At 39.7% G+C, this 22,700-nt stretch overlaps 1 protein-coding gene across 3 annotated transcripts in view; it reads right to left on the reverse strand.

Annotated features, from left to right (window-relative positions):
• gpc6a (glypican 6a) overlaps positions 1-2,067 on the reverse strand; it is a 161,023-nt gene extending 158,956 nt beyond the window's left edge. Inside the window, exon 1 of one of the 3 annotated variants that reach the window (XM_031324366.2) lies at positions 1,423-2,066. In XM_031324366.2, coding sequence (XP_031180226.1) covers positions 1,423-1,582 — 160 coding nt within the window. In that variant the 5' untranslated portion in view covers positions 1,583-2,066. Of the gene's footprint in view, positions 1-1,422 lie in introns of all 3 variants that reach the window. The other 2 variants (XM_031324365.2, XM_035999480.1) reach the window with 2 other exon arrangements.
• Positions 2,068-22,700: the final 20,633 nt, after the last annotated feature.

The raw sequence follows: 22,700 nt of genomic DNA on the forward strand, positions 1-22,700 counted from the left end.
GCGCCACATAGATTTATAATTCCTAGATGAAATTGTTTTGGATTTATAAGTATTGTAAGGGATCCCTCACACACAGACTTACACACACATGTTCAATCAGTGACAAAACTATCATTTTCCCATCCAGCACAAACCCTGTTTAAAGCAAATAATGCGGCTCTATGATCATTACTGCCTGACACTGCCAATTACCAATACAGTATCTCTATTTTGTCTGTAAGAGGCAAAAGAGGGATTAACTTCAGGCCTCTCTGCTTGCACACTTCCCTCTCATGAAGCTGACTATGTTTACTGACTAATCTCCTTTCCTGCTTTGACCATAAATGTGATTACCACCACACAAGAGATAATAAAACCCCATATCTCTGCTGTACCAAGGCACATGAATTAAAACCTAAGCTGTAGCCTTGAGGAATATCGAAAAGAAGAAGAAAAAAAGACACCCTCAGCAAAAAGAGTTTTTCATGCTGAGTGCATACAGCCCCCTACTGGTAAACATCATTCACTATTTAGCCAAGTACAACACAACAAGCTTCCATGATCTTCTGTTGAATGTGAGCAACAGGTATGCAGCTACTGTACTTTCAAAACATATCTTCTGGTTTTGCACTGTTGCAAAGTCAATCTTTTACTGTCTCCATTTCACCAGCTCTATTTATTAATGATCCCACATTTGGGCGCAAGTAAATTACATACAGAAGTGTCACATGTGAGTCTTGGGCTATTAGTTCTGGTGATAAATGAGTTACCTATCAATGTATAACCTGTGGGTGAAGTCACCTCTATGAGGAGAGGAACACTTCTCTGTAATGGTCCCAATGCTAAAACAGGTGAAAGGTAACAACTGGGTTTTACCTGTGTCAGTGTAAATCAAGTTGTTGTGCTATTACCTATTTCGATTTGGCCTAGAACATGTAAAAGCTAAAACACCTGAAACGTTTAACTATAGGGGGATGGATAGACGGATACTTATTGAGCAACATGACAGGTGGATCATTTTAGCTGTAGTCTGGATTTTAAATCCAGTGGTTGGTGTCTACTCACTGGAAGATAATGAATGAAATGCAGCTTGCTGTGATTTATCAAGAAATGTGGACATAGAGAGAACCTTTAAATAGCAACAAAAACACATATATAGTTCCACTCTACTGCAATCACATGTCTTTGATTTATCAAAATACTTGCAAAACGCCTAACAAACATACAGACTGCATAGATTCAATTCAGACAAATGCTTTAACAAAGTCCACCATGGAACGTGGCAAACAGACTTTTGACTCGTTTTGGATATTTTGATAAAAGGGATGACGGGATGTTGGTAACAGGGCGAGTTAAATGCTCAAAGGTTTGAGGGAGATCGGAGAATACTATAGTTGAGGTTGTGGCGATCACCATCCAATTGTTTAATGATTTGTCAATTACCTGATATTTCCTGATGAGGCACATTGACGAGGCTGAATCCTTTAGCGTTATAAGCTTGCCTCGTCTCGCTGCAGCTCCGCGCTTTGCTTTCACCAGCAGATGACAGGGACAGCACCGACAGAGTACATAAGGCGACTTGCAGTCTCCACATCGCATACATCAGTGAAATCCTTGATAATGTTTCACAGGGAAATACGAGCTCCGTCGGAAAAAGAACAAAAAAAAATCCCGAAAGAGCTGATTAAAAAATGTCTCCAGTGAGCAGGGTGTCAGATGTTCATTAAAACAAAAAGGAAAAAAGGAAAATCACTCCTCACTTTAGATACTGGCACGTCCACCTCATTGCAAAAGCTTCGTCTCTTCCACCTCGAAAAAGAAAAAGACCCTGACGAGTCCGATTGCTCCCAGCTTGGACTAACCCGTTTGAAGAAGACAGTTGCTACCTGGTGCTCTCTGTGCAAACAACTTCTCCCGCACACACAGCAGCCCTGTGCTCGTGTCGGTGTGAGGAAAGCAAAATGCAACGGAGACACGCTGCACGGCGAGCAGAGCGCACAAGGGCAGGGCAAAACATGGAGTGGAGTGGCTGCTGCGACTTGAGCTGCTCGCATCCAGGGGCGCGCACTGTCCTCTGCCTTTATGCATCCTTGGTAATGCGCACCACAGCAGCAGCAGCAGCAGCAGCAGCAGCACATTACTGTGTAGACACATGTTGGTGGAGGCGCGGGGACCTGGAGGTAGTGTAGGCGGAGTAAACCTACACATCGAACCGAAATATTTATTTTATTTTAGTTCACAAACTCACAAAACCACAGTTGACTGTTCACTGTCTTTTGATGATAAAAGCTTATGGAAGCAATATGATAAAGGCTATCAAATTAACCTAGAACACCCAAAGGCTTTTTTACACACACACACACACACACACACACACACACACACACACACAGTACCACTCATATGTGCTATTTTATCTCATGTGCAACCTTTCCTATTTTGATATCATTTTTTTCTTAAGTTCATTTTAGGTCAGATTCTGACAGTTAAACAGTGAGCTGCAGTGTAAAATGTCCTTCCTGCTAATAGCCTCGTTTTGCCTATTGTTGCCTAAATTATTTTAGATTTATTTTCTATTCTGTTCTGTGTTATTGTTCCAACAATAAACTGAGACTTTGGGAAAAAGGGAAAGTAGAATCCAAAATCCTCTACTTAATAAAATACATTTTAGTTTCATGATTCTCCACCAAGTCCTTATGTTTTTGGTTGCATTCTGAGCAGCCAGCCGACAAAGGACCGACAAGGAACCACTTAAGACAGAATGATCTGGCACCCTGCTGATTTTTTACAAAAACCCCAATGCTTTCAATTGGGCAGAGGTCTTTGTCGGTCCTATATTTATGAAAATGATTTTACCTAATTAAACTTCACCAGCCACAACTAATACATTACCTATGTCAGCACAGAACTGGCTCATCACACTTTAACATCAATGTGTGTCATGATTAAAACAAGTAGGCTATCTTAACAAAGATAAAACTTTGTGGGAAGAAGGAGAAGTTGTCTTGTTGAAGAAAATCTAAAAGGACAAGTATCTTATTATCAACATGACAGATGTTCTCCTGAGAGTATAAAAGTAGACTGCATCTCACAATATAAAGTACAAACACTCCCACGGTGTTTTTGTGGTGTTGGAAGCTACATCTGGCTTGTTAAAATCAACTTTAAAATCCACTGTAAAAGTGCAATTAGCCATGATTCAGGGTTGTGAAATGTAGAGGGAAAATGTAGCCAGTGTTATAGACTGTAGAAATGGATGAACAAATGCTAAGAAAGTGATCACATCTTAATTCCTTTAGGGCTAATACATTACGAAATGTTGCTCTAAGCAACGTGAGATTCTAATCAGTTCAGTTTGTGGACACTGTAAAGGATGCTGTGACAATATCAATCAAAATGGCTGATAAGATCTTCAGGATCTATAGAAAGACAGAACTGCCCCAGTGAAAAAGAGTAATTCTTTGTATCTCATTTCAAGTACTTTGACATTTTTGCCCTAGACAGAGCGAGAGAAAGAGACGGGGTGATGCAACAAAGGTGCCCTGAAGATGTTGCAATTGTACATTGGTTAGCGTCTTATACCCCTACACCACCAGAGCATCCCAGTATCTCACTAGAACTATAAAATACATGGCATCATAAGTACTTGAGTCTTTAGGTAGATCTAATACTTTTTTCATGTACAAGGTACCTAAATTGTCAGCAGCAAGTGTATTATTCAAGTAATGTGAGTTCAGCTCCATAAAGTTCCTTCACCAAATGCAGCCAAAGGCTAAAACTAATTAGGGGGCGCTATACTGTAGAGCTGGGTACAGAGCACCGCAAGCTGCTGGTGATTTCGTCTAAGATTACGGTTAAATTTAGGCAAGAAAAAGTGAGCGTTATGCAGCGACGAAAGTTAAGTTTAGGCACCAGAACGACTAGTTAAGTTTAGGAAAAAGGTGGTTTGTATTGAAAACACTCCCAAGGAACGCATTTCCTGGGTGAAAGTCTTTTGTTTTCCCCGGGAAGCGAACCCCACTCCCTGGCTTGAAAATCCTGTGTTTTAACGCCCACACATCCACCCCGACCATCTCCTTATGCAGCCAGCTGCGTTGTTATACAGTAGCAGTCAATAGCCGCTTTCCGACTGGAGGGATTTTTGCAGTTCCTAGAACATAAAATTCCTAGAACCCTTTTTTTCTCGTGTTCCGACTGGACCAATTTGGGGATTATTAAGTTCCTCTGGCCGCAGTTCCTGTAACTCTTTCAGCTCCTACTTCAGGGCAGGGTCTTTTCGCTGTTCCCTTTTCAACATAGAAACCTAGGTGAACGAGGGTCTGGTTTCTGGTACAGACAGACCAACAACGGGACAATTTTAACAATTTTCGCCATCTTATTCATCACTAATTTCACTTCTGACAAAGTTTTAGGCAAGAAACCAACTGTTTAGATATCGAATATAGGCAGTCTTGCAGAAATTGATGCCAAATTGACAATTTGCTTCAAAGTTTTCGGAGTTGAGAAGCTCCATGAAATGAGGCGACAGCCAGGAGGCGACAGCCAGGAGGCGCCTGCCCCGGCCGCTAGCTCGTCGCTCGGCCATGACTGGCTCAGAGACACCGCTGTAAGCTGGAGGTCTCTCAGACCAGTCTCGCAAATCAGAGGCTTTTATTTCACCGTTGACGGTTCGTTTGTTTAAATATCTCAACACATGTCCATCATAAGATTAACAGGAACCTGTGGTTAACTGTCTTTTCAGAGTAAAACTCCACAAGCGTGCCCTGCGGCTGGCCGGCCGTCTCACACACACACACACACACACACACACACACACACACACACACACACACACACACACACACACACACACACACACAGTCACACACACGTCCACAGCGCAGCAGGCAGAGGCGGAGGAGAGAGAGATACGTTTCTCTTCGGGAGACAAATATGCTATATACATTAGATTTAGTATTTAGTTAATACTTTTTTTGGTGTATTTGTTTTCTGATTTTAACGCTATAAAGACCGTTGCCGTGCTTGCATCATTCCCTTACCCCTCCTACCAGTCCCTACACTTGGCCAGTGCGAATGCAGGATTTTTGCAGTTCCTAGAACATAATGTTCCTAGAACCCTTTTTTTCTCGTGTTCTGACTGGACCAATTTGGGGATTATTAAGTTCTTCTGGCCACAGTTCCTGTAATTCTTTCAGCTCCTACTTCAGGGCAGGGTCTTTTCCCTTTTCCGCATAGTGGTGGTTATATGGCTGTGATTATAATAACAAAAGGTCAGTTCCTGTGGTCACTTGGCCAGTGTGAATGCAAATGGAAAAAACAGTTTTGGGGGAGAGTAGTTAGTAGAACTGTTTAGAAGTGGACTGTTCCTATAACTACGTTCCCAACTACTTGGTCGGAAAGAGGCTAATGTGGTGCATACAGCAACTTATGGTTCATGAGAACAGGCTGGGAAATGTCATCGACCTTGTGAATCGGAATCGATTCGGGAAATCATTGGCAATACCCAGCCCTATACATTGTGAAAAATAATCCTCAAATGCCACTGAATAAAGGCTGTAATCTACTAAATTTAAACTTTTTAATGACATGTAGTCCAGTTTTAATGGAGGGCTAGATTTATTTTCTGTTCTGTTCTGTGTTATTGTTCCAACAATAAACTGAGACTTTGGGAAAAAGGGAAAGTAGAATCCAAAATCCTCTACTTAATAAAATACATTTTAGTTTCATGATTCTCCACCAAATCCTTATGTTTTTGGTTGCATTCTGAGCAGCCAGCCGACAAAGGACTGACAAGGAACCACTTAAGACAGAATGATCTGGCTACACCGGGCCAATGGTGAGCTGGCAACCTGCTGATTTCTTGCTATTTTGGCACTTTTACATTGTTTTGATTAGTGTTAAACAATGCATTTTTTTTATTTAGACATGATGTTGTGGCCCTCCTCCCCACAGGGTTCGGGAAAAGTTTGATTTTCCAGCTCGCTCTGTTAGTGGTGAAGGAGTTGGCTAAGGTGAACGCTAGTAGGGCTGGGACGATTCGTCGACGTCATCGATTACATAAATGCGTTGACACAAAGAATTTGCGTCGACGCGTCACGGGTAGAAATCTAAAAATAACCAGCTGCCTCCAGCAACAGTGCAAGTATGGATTCCTCGCAAGTTCAACACGTTGAGAAAAAGGCTCGCACACGGTCTTCTAAAGTGTGGGAGTATTTCACTCTTAACACCAACAACAACGTGGTAGTCTGTAGACTTTGTAAAATGATCCCTGAGTCAGGATATCAGCAGCAAAACATCGTAAATTCTGCTCACCTCTCCAGCTTCTCCCGTAGCTCTGGGTATATGTCCTGCACTGACTTGAGTGTGAGGTAAACTGTGCTAAAATCGTGTCTCCCCCATCTGTAGCACTGTCTTCTATAATTGCGCAACCAGGCCATATTGTTTCAGATATATATAAAGTCCTTTATAATGTCAGTTATAACGGCCCACATATTAAAAAATTGTCGGGTTTAAATCGGGCTCGGGCTCGGGCTCGGGCTCATAATTCCCTTAGAAAGGAGAGAGAAAAATTGCAGTTTTTTATTTGTGCATTCCTCCTGAAGGTGACTTGAAATGTTAATTTATTTTATTGTTGGATTTATTTGATACATCTGATTTCAAATGTTGCTAAAATTGCACTTTTTTACTGTAAGATTAAAGGGAGAAGAGCTTGAAAGTCACTTTATTTTGTTGTTGGATTGATAGCCTACATCTGGCTTCAGGTTGCACTACAAATTCATTTTACTTGAACAGTGCCGTGTTAAACAACTTTAATAAATAGAGATTTGAACCTTATTGAAATTTGTTTTGTGTAAATTGTTAATAATTGAGCAATGGGAAAATAATCGCTAATTGAAAAATGAATCGTTAGATTAGTCGACTAATCGAAAAAATAATCGCTAGAGTAATCGTTTAAAAAAATAATCGTTTGGGACAGCCCTAAACGCTAGCGAAGCTAAGCCATCGTCACGACCAAACGTTAGCGATTGGTTATGGCAGATCCAATAGTTTTAAACTTCAACAGAGTACCCACCTTCAAGGAAGTTAACACTTGTCAATGGAGGCCAGACTCTCTGTACAAATGAAATGTACTAGAGTCTGGTAGGACCAGGCTATGTATTTGCAGCATGTTTGCTAAATGCTGTGCATGTGTTGTCAAATTAATGAAGATGTTTTCTTAATTTGCTTGTGTTTTGTCTATCTGCATGTGGGTCGTGATGGTGCAGTGGATATGACACATACCTTTGGTGTGGGAGATCTGGGTTCAATTCAACTGCGGTACATCAACCAATGTGTCAGTGAGCAAAACACTTAACCCATAGTTGCTCCAGAGGTGTGTGGCCTCTGACATATAATTGTAAGTCGCTTTGGATAAGAGCGTCAGCTAAATGACATGTAATGTAAAAATGTGTTTTCTTAAGTTGCAATTTGTCTCTCTTTCTCTCTAGCCAATTATATAAGATTTATAATAGGTCTTGATTTTCCAAAAAAATATCAAAGAAGGGACTATAAATAACTGTACTCTGGCTATCATTATTTGTCATGTATTTAATAATATGTAGTTTAATGTTAAGAGAACCCTTTAAAATGAAAGATGTTACATAACATAATAAAATATCTACTTTATTGTAGATTAAATAATCAGATATGAATATAGATAAAGCACAAAATCATGTGTAAAAATGACCTCTGTTTTGAAAATTGTATTAGACATACCATAAGACAAAAGGTCTCCGTGGGCCTGAATCAGACAGAGGATATTATCCTCTGTGTCTGATCTGGACATTATCTCGGTGCTGCTGAGGAAGACAGACTCAGTCATTTGTGTGATTTAAATGAAATGGAAAATTAAATTAATTTTGCTTCACATACTTCTTTTAATTCAAGGCCTTTGTTTAATAAGATTAGGAGGGAAATCAGTTTTTGTCTACGGAGGACAGTGAAGAGCAGCAGCGACTGGAAATAAAACATTTGATGATTATTTAGAGATGGCTCAGGAACCTTTTTTTTCTTCTTTTGAACAAGTGTGACTAAATTAATTTCTCTATTTTCTACATGTGTGAAGTCACTTTGTTCTGTGTGAAATATTGTTCCTCAGGCATTGTGACAAAAATGAATTATGAACTAATGAATGCATTAAATTAAATTAAATTAAATACAGCAAAGTTAGTTAAGAAAAATAAATTTAAGATTAAAGATTAAAGATTTGCAAAATGACAGCATGTCCCCATAACCCAATAATAAGTAGATGTCTATATATACATTTAGGGGAAAGAAAATTAACCAAAAAAGTTAAATAAAAAGCTTTTTTCACAATGTGCATTCATGTTTTACAAAAAGTGACAGATGGTCTATGAGAGGGGCCTATGATGACTATAATACCCGTTTTTAGGGATGTAACGAGACAGTCAACTCACAAATCGAAACAATTCACAATTTAAGTTCACGATACGATTTTCTCATGATGTTTTTAAAGCTACATTGTGTAAGAATTTCTCCGATCTAGCGGTGAAATTGTATATGACAACCAACTGAATATTACTTTCTAGCCCCCCCATTCCGAGGGCGTTTAAACTCCTATGGTGGCCGAACCCGAAATTAGCGACGACTTGTGAGTGTTCCTTCCAATGAAATAATAGTTTTACGTTATTTTTAGGGCTGTCAATCGATTAAAAAATGTAATCGAATTAATTACATACTCTGTGATTAATTAATCTAAATTAATCGCATACATAATTAACGGTGCCTGAACCGATACTTTTTAATAAAGTTAAAGAAAAAAAAGAAAGGTACTAAACAACAGTTGGCGACATTGAAGAACTTGTTTATTGCTAAGGCCATATGGTCAAAATTAAATGATTTAATAATAATGTAATAACTATAACAATAACTTATTTCACTAGTAAATTGCTGTTGAACGACAAAAACAACCACCAGATGGAAAAGGACATTTAACAATAACTTCGAATTACCAGTTTCATTGAATGCACCGTCTGTGTTTTTCCGACGTCGGCAGCTGCAGATTGTTACCAAGGGGGTAAGCTTCGCTTCAGAGCTCGAATCTCCTATGGCGCCATTTTGATGCTACAAAGCGATCACCCCCCGTTAGCATTCCATTGACTGCCAATCATTTTGACGTCACTTTGACAGCGAATAACTTTACATCTGAAGCGTTTAAAGACTTTATTTGTCCATTGTTTATTTCTAAAGAAACACAACAATGTATAAAAGGCTCCATTACCTTGTACCTCACGTTATGGCTCCGTAGCAGACGTTTTTGTAAAAATAGGCTAACGATTGTGTCATAACCACGCGACTTACTGTCGCATAGTAGAGGAATTACCGTATAGTACAGGAGAAGCTCGCAGGCAGTTTGGACTTACATTAGCTGTTTAAGTTTAATTACTTATGTTAACTAGCATTTTAGTTAGCAATAATTAGCCTGTGTCCATGTTATCTCCTTACATATACCTACGCTCTCCTTCTCTGCAAGATTGGCACAGCTACCAGAAGACTTCCAACTTTCAGACACGTTGCTCACGTCACATTTACGTTGTTTCTCTCAGTTGGAGGCTGCGCAGTAACGCTCAGCGCTCACCGGAAAAGTGCTTCTAAAGGCCTTCACTGGTCTCCGTCCAGAGCAACGGGATCTGTTGGTCCATTCTTATATACAGTCTATGATTGTTACACCCCGGTGTTGAATCCTCTACAGTGAAATACAGACAAACTTTACACCGTTTAGCGTTAGCTGTCAGCATTTTAACCGTGTTTAATCCAGCTACTAGCTAGCGATAGGCTAACGTTAGCTGCTGTTGAGTATAGTGTTAACTAGCTAGCGGTAGGCTAACGTTAGCTGCTGTTGAGTATAGTGTTAACTAGCGTCACGTGCAGCGGTGTTTGTGTTGCCTGTATCATCTGTTTCAGAGCATCAGAGAGAAGTGCAGACATATCAGTGGCACCAGCTTTCGGTACCCAACCCTATTCAGGAAGAAGATTTGTATAAGTAAATGTTCCAATTAATGATCCAGGCAGCACATTCTCGTCTCCCTCCTTCATTTTACAGTTGAATGGTGGCTAGAATGGCTCCGGGTCAAACGTTAATATGGAATGGATTAATCTGCGTTATTTTTTTTAACGCGTTATTTTTTCTCAGATTAATTAATCGAAATGAACGCGTCATTTTGACAGCTCTAGTTATTTTGGTACCATTTCATTGCTAACATCAGCTATCAGGTTCCCAAACATATGCAAGCTAATGTTAGTAAAGTATCAGGGCTATCGTTATTCTGTATATTGTACAAGATTAATAGTGTAAGGCAATGTTTACAGTGTAGGAGAGAAGCAACGGAGGTTTGGGTTTTTAATATATTTCTCTGAGCAGTATGAACAATGTCAATGAAACCGAAATTAGCTCTTACTATCTCCATCGTTTACACGCAGCTGTTCTAGCTGTATCTAGTCTGTGTTACAACTCCATTACGTGAGTTGTCTGCCAGGGAAATCACGACACATATGATTACGTTTATGTTACAAGGTAGACAAGCCTTTCTCATCACTGATGCGAGGAAAAGTATCATAGACGTCATTCTAGCGTTATGCACAACCATGCTATAGTTAGCCAAGCAACTATAAAACTTAAAATTTACACAAATAGGCAGAATTAACTGTCGAGAAGAAAGCAGGCAACGTCGGCGTCCCTTTTAAAATCCGTGCTCCTTATAAGCTCTTTCCATCTTGGTAAAGCCACTCCAATATTAACTTTGGTCTTGTTGCTTTGCCTGTCGTGTTGTCGTTTTAATTCTCTTTTCAATTTCCTTGGCGAATCAGTTACATGTCCTCAAGAATAGGCGCAATCCTCCATTTTCAACAGGCTTTCAAATCTGCCGGCAGTCGCAAGTAATCTTCTCCCCCTCCCTGGCATTCATCACGGTGCCACTGAGTGAAAAGCGCGAAATGCAGAGGCATGTCCCACTTTGGCTAATGTATTTTAAAGATGGAAGTGCAACATGGTGGCCGTCATTCTTGCGAGTCGCTCCTATGCATTCTCAATGATTCTGAATGGCAGATTCTACGCTTACGAGAATACTTTGATTAGTTGGTGGAAGTAATTACACATGAATGAGCACATATTTGTGAAAGAACAAAGGGTTTTTTGCTAAGAATCAACTCAAAAAATTACACAATGGAGCTTTAACAGATAGGGGTGTAAGAAAAAATCGATACACTTGAGTATCGCGATATTTTATTTTGCAATACTGTATTGATTTTCAAAAAGGCAATAACAATTTTTTTTTTACGTTCAAAAATATTCATGTAAGACAGTGGTTCACGTTTATGTTGTGTTTAAACCCCCTACCTCTAGATGGCTATGCTGAGACGCATCACTAGTGTCCTTGCCTAACAGTGCCTAGCAGTGCCTGACTTTTTGCTAGAAGCTAACAACATAGCTATGGCTGAACTATGGCCTACTTTAGCATATAAACATTTGCTCACTAAGAACCTGTGAACCACAATCCCAAACTGGCAGTTTGATTTTCTGTGTACTGAATTGTTTACCTAAAGTAAACTTCTTTGACTTTTATGAACATCATGTCTTTTTTTTTTAAATTATAGGCTACTTAAAAAAAATCCCAATATATCGCCTTACGCACATTATCGAAATATATTACAATATATTGAATCGTGACCCATGTATCGTGATACGTATCGTATCGCCAGATTCTTGCCAATACACAGCCCTATTAACAGAATGAGCTGCAGACAAATATTCCTTTCTTTATATAAACTGTGCAAAACAACAGATGTGTCTTTTCAAAAGTGCAACTGAAATTGTATTTTATCTTAAATAGATTGTTAAAGCAAATCCCAAATATAAATAACTGAATACAGAAAGAAAATCTCTTCAAATAAATAAACTAAGAAGACGTACTGATATCTGAAGTCAAACAAGTGAAATCAAAAGTTGATTACGCCCTAGGCCGTTTAAAAATTGCGTCGCACGGTTGTTATATTTACACATTTATATCGCTTTTTAATCGATTCATGATGCCTCGTTACATCCCTACCTGTTTTTATATGGTTTTTTTTTAAATGACTAGCCCACATAGATTTTCCTTCATGGCAGCCAAGGTGTCTTACCTCTGTTTTTTGGCTCTATTAAATTACCTATATTCTATTTAGGAAGGCGATGCCAGTAAGGCATGAAAGTCCAAGATCAAATGTGTTTTCCCCATTCACCATTGGTTTCATCTGCAGAGCACTGTTACAATCCTACTCAGCTAATAAGCCCTTGCTAATGAGGCCTAGAGATGATGGCCAGAAGGTGATCCTGCTAGTGGATCGATAGCTCACAACGAGGAGTCAGCATGAGGTTCATCATGACTCATACTCCAGTGCACCACAGACTGAGCTTTCACTATGCAGGCCTGCTGCTTCACAAAACAGTGTTAATTATCAGAAATTTGATCTCACATTTTCATGGGATTTTAATGTGCCAACGTTTTATTTTAACTTTGAGTCCATAGCAAGACAGAGAGATAGACCTAAAGATAGATCGACCAATCAATCAAAATCAATAGATAGAGGATCTACACATGAGCCACTAAGAGGACAAACAGCTGACTGACGCCATTATCTTAAACTGTGGATGGCTGGATGAATGGATGGATACAGACATCTCACTGAAGGGTCTACATGGATCTAACAGGAAAAGAAGCATTAAAATCATGCCCTTTGCCAGAGATTAAGGGGAAACAAAACCATCTATGGCCAATTCTTACTTAACGGGTTACTTACTTACTACAAAAACAATAGGATGCATTAGAATAAAAAGCACAACTCATTGTATTAAAAGAAACAAGCCATCACTACATGGTTTATAGTGTGGCATGCAATGTCAAAGCTTGTATATGAGGTACACTGTAAGCAGAGGAAGAATAAGGTCACTTTGTTCACATTAGCACAGCAAGCAAGGAGATGAATAATTAATCATGTACTTATAATTCATGGACGTTTAAGACAAATACTGTATGTGCAACTCTTTTTTTCAGAGAGAAGACCTTGGCTTTTTGATGCCTGTACTGAAAACAGAAATACCAGAGCAAACAAAGTGATGCAAGGTTGAGAATACACATATAGATGGGTTTTTTTGTTTTTCCATTAGGCAATAACTTTAATGTTAAAACACATTAAAACATAGCTATTTAAAAAAGGGGTTGTGTCACTTATTCATATGTTCATGAGTGTTAACATGTGTGCATGTTTCAAACTAAAGAAACCCTTTGGTGTAAAAGCCATGAAAAAGCATGTGTGTTGGGACAAAAATTATCCATCCATCCATCTCTATATTTTACTCCACTTATCCAAGAATGTGTCACGGTAGCAGGGGACTAAACAGAGTAGCCTAGTCATCCTTTTCCCCAGCCAATGTCATGCAGCTTCTCCTAGGTGATATCTGCATTCCCAGCCCCTGTAATCCTGGATAGAATATATATATATCTCTGGCACGTCCCAGGGCCTCCATCCTGTTCAATATGCCTGGAATATCTCCACATGGAGGAGTCATTGAGACATCCTAATCATATGCCCAAATCATCTTAACAGGCTCTTTTTAAACTCACAGAGCAGCAGTTCGGGCTCCTCATCCTACCTTAACAGTCAAACCAAGATACTCTGCCAGGAGAATCTTATTTTTTCAGGCACACAAACCAAAGTAGAAAAGCCACATTTAGACAGAAAACCATAAAAAAACATCTTATAGTTCTTTACTTTTATCATATCTCATACAATGGCCTTCATTTTGTAATTGATTTAGTGCTATTCTTCTGTTGTTGAAGGGGATGCATCATTGAGTTTAGCTGCAGAACTTTTAAAAAGTAAATGATTTCCAATAGTATAATTTAAAGGTGCATCCCAACTCAGCCATAAGGCCTGTCTGAGAGTGCAATGAGTAACATAAACAGGGGGGAAAGTATAGTAAGAGAAGAAATGTCATCAATTCGCATCATCCATCACCACTGCTCTTCTTTTGAAATAAAAAGGTGATTACAATGTTGTGCCAGTCTACTCAACACCATTTAATGCCTTATTGTAATTGGTTGTTATTTAGATGCAGATCATAGCAACAGTCACATTGTGAGAGTCTGGTCACTAAATTATTTTCTTTTTTTAAGGAAACTGTCTTCAGTCACCAAAGCTCTAAATTGTTGCGGTATCAATGCCAGGTATGTTGAAAAAATGTTCACCAGTGTACATAAACACATTCTCACCATAATGTATATTACATTTACATTAAACAATACACATGAATTTTATATATAGTAGTAATGCCTGTAAAAAAGCATTGTACACTGATGAATGAAAAGGTATCTTAAGAGAATCAAATACATTACAAGATGTCTGCACTGGCTAATGATTTCGATGTGAAGACACAATCAATAAAGTGCATGCTGGCTAAAATGTTAAATCACAGTATGCCCATCCCTTAATCATTTTCGCACAACATGGAAAAGGTCATGTCAGAGCAGCATCAATCCATTGTTGACAGGCATTATGTAGAATAAACAAGCAGACCAGAATCACTTATTAGTTCAACACCTTTCATAGTTTTAGGTTTGGCTTTGGTTGAGACCACCAGACATATGAACTGAATATGCTTTGTATTTACACTGTTAGTCAAATCAAATGTGCCAGTTTAACATGCCGCAGTGTCAGGGCAACTTTGTTTCCTCTGATCCTCAACAGAACACTTCATATTCTCTGATAACCATTTAAATCTTGGTAATTTATTCAAATTGTTGCAGCGTGAGCCATTTTTATGTATCATAAATTCTAAATAGTTTCAGGTGGTTGTTTTCCTGGAATGAAAATAGTTTTGAGCTAATTAATGATGTCCTATGGCTTACTAATTAAGGATCTATATCTTATTGTAAATAAGGTCTTATAAATTACACAGAGTGTGGCTGAGGATGATAATTAATCATCATAACATCAAAATGATTTGCCTAATATATGAACTAATGTTCTGTGTTTCTTGTGTCAAGCAGACCAACATTGTCCCTATCCCAAAAAAGACCAAAACCCTCTGCCTGAACAACTCACGCCCAACAGCACTCACCTCCACCATCATGAAGTGCTTTGAGTGGTTAGTCAAAAAATTCCTCACCTCCTTGCTCCCTGACTCACTGGACCAACTGCAATTAGCATACAGACCAAATAGATCTATGGCTACGCCATCACTCTCACCCTCAACACTGCCCTCTCCCACCTGGACCAGAGGAACATGTATTTGAAAATGCTGTTCATTGACTACAGTTCAGCATTCAACACCATTATGCCCCCCAAGCTTGTCATCAAGCTTAGAGACCTGGGGCTCAACATCGCCCTCTGTGATTGGATAGGTTTGCTGATGGGCAGGCCCCAGGCTGTGGAGAGAGGCCTCACCACCACACTGGAGCACCCCAGGGCTGCATGCTCAGCCCTCTCCTGTACTCCCTGTTCACACACAACTGCGTGGCCACACACAGGTCCAACACCGTCTTTAAGTCTGCTGCCGGCACAACTATCACTGATGGCGGCCTACAGAGAGGAAGTCAGAACCCTGACATCTTGGTGCCAGGACAATCGCAATCTAAATGTCAGCAAATCTAAAGGGGTTGATCGTGGAGTACAGGAAACGACAGCAAGAACACGCCCCCAACTCTATCATCAGGACTTTGGTGGAGAGAGTCAGCAGCTTCAGGTTTCACAGGGTTCACATCAGCGAGGACTGCAAGACAGCTGCTCTTCTTCTTCCGCAGGCTGAGGAGGTTCAACATGGACTCCAGGATACTATGCAACTGTAGTTTAGGACCCCCTATGAAAACGAGATGGTGCATCTCAAGGGCTTTATCCTCTAATTCAATTTATTTTATTTTTTTATAAAATATATAAATAAATACCCTGACTGGCTGCATCCCAGCCTGGTATGGCAGTTGCTCCACCCTCAACCGCAAGGCTTTACAGAGGGCAGTTAAAACTGCACAGCACATCACCAGGACGGAGCTGCCATTTAGGAAGACCTCTACACTAAGTGATGTAAGAAGAAGGCCAACAGGATAATCAGAAACCCAAATCATCCCAGTCACAAACTGTTTTGCTTAGTGCCGTCTGGCAGACGGTCCTGCACCACCAGGCTCAGGGACAGCTTCATCCTGCAGGACATAAGACTTTGAACTCCTGAGCACTTGTCCATTAAACCATCGCCTTAACCTTTATATACTTTACTTACTGTTAGACAAACTGTTTACACCGCTGTGTATATATATTTATTACTTCTCACTATGCATATACATTTACTACGTTCCTGTTCAGATTCAGTTTATTAATGAGCAAAAACGGTCACATACACATATTGATATTATTTTATTTATATTTTATTTATGTTTATATTTTAGCCCTATATTGTAACTTGCACTATTTGATGTCTTAGATTCAGACTTTGCAATTACTTGCATGATTTTTCTTTTTTTATAGATATTTAATGAGCATTGTTGGAGTGTGCCTCAGGCCTCAGATTTCCATTGCCAACAACTTGCTTCTCTGTAATTGTTGCGCACATGATAAGAATAAAAAACCTGAACTTGTAGGACTTGATGATCACATGATGTGGATTTTTATATAACGTGACTTGAAACCCCCAAGATCCAAGCAGGCACGCCACAGGTTTTACACATCACGTTCAGTTTATTCCTAATGGGGAGAAGGGCTCACCCTGCAAAAACAATGAGCACACTATCCAAAAAATGTAAGATCCTGTGTTTTAGGGTCTGACCAGCACTAGGGACTCAAATTCAGGATATCTTGGTCTCTGCGGCATCATATTTGGCCTTTCAAATTTGAATATGAAAGAAATCTGGGGGTATGGAGTTATACAGAAGTGAGCTCACCAGACAGCTGTAGCTAGATTGCGTCCGATACACATGTTGATGTGAACACGAGCATACAGCGCAGGCATTAACACTTGGGCTTCAACACCACAACAGACGTTACTGCAGTGTCTATATTTTACATACATTTGCCATTGTTGTTAATATTTCCTTCCTAATTTCCATTCCTGTTGGAACATGTTGGATTGTGTAGTTTTTGGTTTAGAAGCCTTATTGGTGATTTTGCTGCTATACTCCGTAACATTGCTACATTTAACGTTAGCTACATGCTAACGTCAAGGAAACCTGCAATCTTTGCCGATGTTGTTCATTCCCCCCCAAATTTCTGATCACATTGCTGCTGGAGTATGTCCAGTGGTGTAGTTTTAGGACAGGAAAGGGGAGAGAGAGGGGAAACGACGTCAGGACAGGTCGTAATCGAACCCACGGCTGCTGCAGTAAGGACTGAGCCTTTGCACATGGGGCGCACACTCAACCAGGTTAGTTACCCGGTGCCCCTGTGTGTGCATTTTTAACTCATTGTTTTTGCTGCATAGAGGAATTTTTGGTGCAACCAAAGCGCCAAAGGAAAATCATCAGTGCCAAAATGTCTTTGACTTTCAGCAGTCAACTTCCCTCTCATCCATAGCCACTTTACACATGCGGCTGGTGCTTAGCTGCATTGTTTTAACTGGACCTGAACGCTTTTCTGTGAAGCTAGCGCTAATGTGTTCTCAGTTTAACTGTTCAGTCAGACTGTACCGTCTAATATAGTGGCATCAGTATTAAATTGAGAGTTTCATATATTAGTTGCGTTAAATAGCAGTCCACTTCCATGTTTTTGTACAGTTGGTTTTCCACCTGATGCGAACCATACGAGAGTACGCATGAGCTGTACTCGAGACCACGTTTTCAAGTGGACTTGGGCACGGATCGTGGTCACATTAATCAAATGAACTGGACATTGGGGTCACGTGTAATCGGATCCAGGCCCAGGTCACTGATGTGAAAGCCCCCGTACTGCTTTATATTCCATTATATTTTGAATTAACATCTGCCTCCTGAATTTTGTGTTTTCCTTCACATAAATAAAGATGTTTTCACCATAAATGTTGGTAAATAAATAAATGGTGTATAAAATGTATCAGAATGCAGGAAATGAAGTGTGTTTGACGCTTCAAAATTTGATTTTAACTAAAGATTTAAAAATTTGGGACAGTCCACATTCATGATAGGAGGGCTTAGATTGTATTTACATATATCATTCATCATTTATATATATATATATATATATATATATATATATATATATATATATATATATATATATATATATATATCCAGGAGGATGGTGAAAAAAGTTAGTTAAGGACTGGGACCCACTCAATTTCCCTGGGACTCACTTAAATGATCACTACATAGAGTCAGTCTTCGGCTGCAATGATGGACGGAAAGGGAAGCCCACATGTTGACGTTTACACGTGTATTGGGTGCGATCTAGCATCTACCGGTTTTCAGGAGTGTGTGGTTCTGCTGCATTGATTTTAATCCTGGAGTACTCTTTTAAAGTCCTTGAGAAACATTCAACACAAAGGATACAAAACTATAACTCAAACAGCATTCTATCTGAAACTATTTATTCATGGCAAACTGCATTCACAGTAGCAGAAGAACGTAATATTGAACTTATAAATATAACAAAAAAAATATGACACACTGTCAGATTTGCAACCAATATACAGGCCATACATGACTCTCATGGCTCTCTCATCTGTAATGTAAAAACTTCAGTATGTTTACCTCCAGAAGATCTTCAGTGCAAAGCTAACGCAGTAGTACCACTGACATGTCTGACACAAAGGTGTTGCAAATGTAAATAGTAAATGTTTTAAGTAGGAAAGAGAAAAAATACTCATTGATGTGATTAGATTGTGCTGAGTGTAGTCTGAACACTGGGGTGCCAAAATGAGAAAAGACCCATTCTAATTTATTTCTTAAAAGATAGGTTTCGGATTTTTAGAAAAACTTAACACTGTACTCACATGCCATATGCACGATAAAAGAGTCGTTGGTTGCTGTAATCATTCCTCCTGTCCATGCTGGCTGTGAAGCATCACCTTTGTAGAGCGACTTCACTGTGAGTAATGGAAGAAATGGGGGTCAAATCCAGAGTCATTGCCGCTTCAGCAGTCTAAGTTAGCCAATATAAGTGGGCTTTCTTTGTCCTGTTGCCCTTCTCGAAAACATAAAGTCTTGGAATAATCAGGATACCCAAATAATTAATTAATGCATTATGAAAAGAAGAAATCCATCCTGCTGTACTGTTCTGCTTTAGTACAGAAGATTTTTTGCCTGGTATGAAGCAAGAATTTGCACCACTTGCTGTTTGCAACACTTTGTACCACAGGGATTCAAGTGGCTGCCAAGGCATTTTAAGGCTGTAATAATGATATGTATCCTTTTTGTATGAAATACTGCATTACTGTGGGGTTAAAATAGGGATTGTAAAAGTTGGAAGTTTTGTTTTCACAGAGCTGTTTTGTTTTTGTTTTTCAGCATACATCTTGTGCTGTGGATACCAAGCGGTAGGCTGATTTTTAGTGCAGTCGAGTGCATTAAAGTCAAAGCAATAACAACCGTATTAAAAACTTAACTACATGCTAAATGTGTGGCAGAGAAACTGAGCAAAAGCAAAGGTGAATACTAGCATTGCAGCTTTATTGCAGATTGCCTGTGAAGAGGTGAGCACAGACAATCTACTTGCTTCTCCGACGCCTGATGTGAGCTTTAAAGATGCCAGCCACCACAGGATAGATCTTGTTTCAAAGAAGACAGCTCATCAAGATGAGTGACAAGTGTATAGGGGTAGGAATTTGACCAACTGAGGTGGAGGCGTGCGTGACTAACACACTTCATGCCTCAAGGCGAAAGTTACATTTGGTAGGTTAAAATCGGAGATTGCTTTTTGCCTGATCAGAAGTTTGTAAATCAGAAAAAAAGAAAATTGTTGTTTTCACAAAACCAGTGAAGAATGGTTTTAAACAACACACACACACACACACACACACACACACAGATTAGTAGTCATAAGCACAGTATTCCTAAACCCAAATTATTAAGTGCATGAATATTAAGCGGCTATTATCACATTTTGTATATCAACAAGATATCAGATGATTATGTGTAATGTTAAAGGCGTTGCACACAGTGACAAACCCATAGAGAATTATCAGCCAACTCTGCAGCTCCCTTCAGCTCTGTGAAGCTTTATATCATCTTTCAGCTTATTGTTTTGATTTTATGGCCCACAACTTTACTACTGTTTTGATTTATACTCACCAAAAAAGGTCTAAAAAACGATTGTATGCTACCTGACCTGCACCAGATAGCAGACAGTTAGCAGCTAGCTGGTGAACATAGTGGAGCATTTGGAGCTAAAGAGCCTAATATATCCCCAGATATTTATTAGAGACTGATGGAATTTTTGCCTTTACTGGCCAGTGGGGCAGACATTTTGATATCTGATGTTGCTCTCTGTTTGTTTGATATGTAAATAAGCAAACATATCAACTTAATAAGGTGATATTATGTCAGTGTTATGTTTTAAGCTTTGTTGGGTCACCCCCAAGTGGCTAAAAAATGTTAATGCAGGTTAAAATAAGTCTAAGCCAATATAAAACGTATATCCATCCATTTTGGTCCATTTTGTTATATACGTCACTGACCATCAGTACTATGCTGATTAATGCAAATGCTCATTTGACCTTTAGAACTTAAATTTATCTTTCTTGTGGCATCAAAAAAGTACCACATCTATGTGTATGTTGTCCTTCTGGCATCATTTTACACAGTAAGTAGTTCAGCTGCTGCAGTTTGTGGTGTTGGCCATTGTTTTTAGCTGGGTGTGTACCAACTAGGGATGCACCGATCCGACTTTTTCAGTCCCGCTACCGATACCAGGGCTTTGTGTATCTGTCGATACCCGATACCGTTGTTGAATTAATAATAAACTGTATACCTTCCACCTTATACCTTCCTTCCACCATGTAGAAGAGACTAAGGCGGAATCTCATTTCTCTGTCTTACCCCTACCCCTTTGTCTTACTCCTAGCCCTTGTCCCTCGAAACCGAGTGGTAAGGGGTAGGGGTGAAAACACACCCCTATGAAATGAGACACCACTTGGTTACGTCATCATACATACTTAGGTCTGTTTGCAATAAATATTTGTATACACACTGCATGGTGTGTTGTATATCTGTTTCAGTTATCACTGTTTTGAATGTCATTGATGTTCAGAAATACTTTCTTTGTCAACAAAAAGCAGTCTTTATTGCCTAATAAAGTAAATATAACATTATTACAACTATTACAACTATTAGAACCATAACTTACATGTCACACACACATAAAAAAGGCACTCAAATGTATAAAACAAAAAAAGACACACAAGACCACAAACAAACAGCTATTCTGAAATTCCAGACCACAGTCTGATGCCTGTTGGCCAGTAACCTTTCCCTCCAACCCCATTTCTTTCATTAGGTTCCTGTATCATAACCAACAACAATGTACAGGTGCATGAACAGGAATGAATTACACATGATTACAATAAAACAGTACCAATACAATAATGAACGGCTACAACATGAACACAGAAACTTCTGCTCATTTTCAGCCCGAAAGTGGATCAGCTGCCGGGTTTCCTCAGGCGTCCCTGTGTGATACAGGACGGTAAATGTAAAGCACGTATCGATGTCTCCAAAGCAAGTAGTGTTATGCACTCATATCAAACGAAATTCGCTGCTAATGGTGTTTAGTTAAAACTGTAGACATGCATGGAGTCCATTCAAGGCAGAGAAATGCGGGACTGTTTAGCAATGTAACGTTAGCGTTAACGTTTCAATTAAGAACATGGTTGCAAATATATATGTACAGGACTGTGTAGAGCACAAAACAAGACTTTCGTAATTTTTAAATCAATTATTTAAACCGCAAATACTTACATTTATGGGTCTCTCTGGTCGAACTGGTCGCCATTGTTGTCGGCTGCGCAGTGTATTCTGGGTACCCCTTGCTTTCAAGTAAGCTCGCGACTTTGCTTAAAACTAAGGGGTATCTACCCCTTCCCCTTAGCCCTACCCCTCGATCAAAATGAGAATTGGGATAGCCCTACTCTCACGTGAACGCGCAAAAGTACAAAGTAGTAAAATAAGCTTAAATCGAATGAATACACATACAAACAACTTTAACATTGTTTCCCTTTCAAAACAAAATAGTTGTAAGATAGTTGTATAAACACTACCTTGGCCACAGGTAAGTAAGGTTGTTGTAGAAAAGTGGGCGACTGAACGTAGCTCCGCTGTCAGCCTTCTTCGGTGTTTGAATAATGTTAGTAGGTTGGCGGACGTATTTCAGCGAGGCAAGACATCTTAAATCCAGTGTTTTAATCATTGCTCTGTGTGAGGATGAAGACAGAACGGACCCAAACGCTAGGCTCAGCAGACAAACAAGTTTTATTAAAGGTTAGGGAAGAGGAGGGAGTGAGGAGGCGGACGCCGGGGACAGGAGAAGGGGCTCTGGGGCTGGAGTAGGATAGTGAGGGAATACTGAGGGAAACGGTGGGGCTAGGATGGTGAGGGAATGCGGAGGGAGACTGTAGAGCTAGGATGGTGAGGGAATGCAGGGGGAAGCTGTAGGGTAGGATGGTGAGGGAATGCAGAGGGAGGCTGTAGGGCTAGGATGGTGAGGGAGCTAGCGGGGATGCGCGGGGGAACCGG

The sequence above is a fragment of the Sander lucioperca genome, chromosome 3 (assembly GCF_008315115.2).
Source record: "Sander lucioperca isolate FBNREF2018 chromosome 3, SLUC_FBN_1.2, whole genome shotgun sequence".
Lineage (NCBI taxonomy): Eukaryota > Metazoa > Chordata > Actinopteri > Perciformes > Percidae > Sander > Sander lucioperca.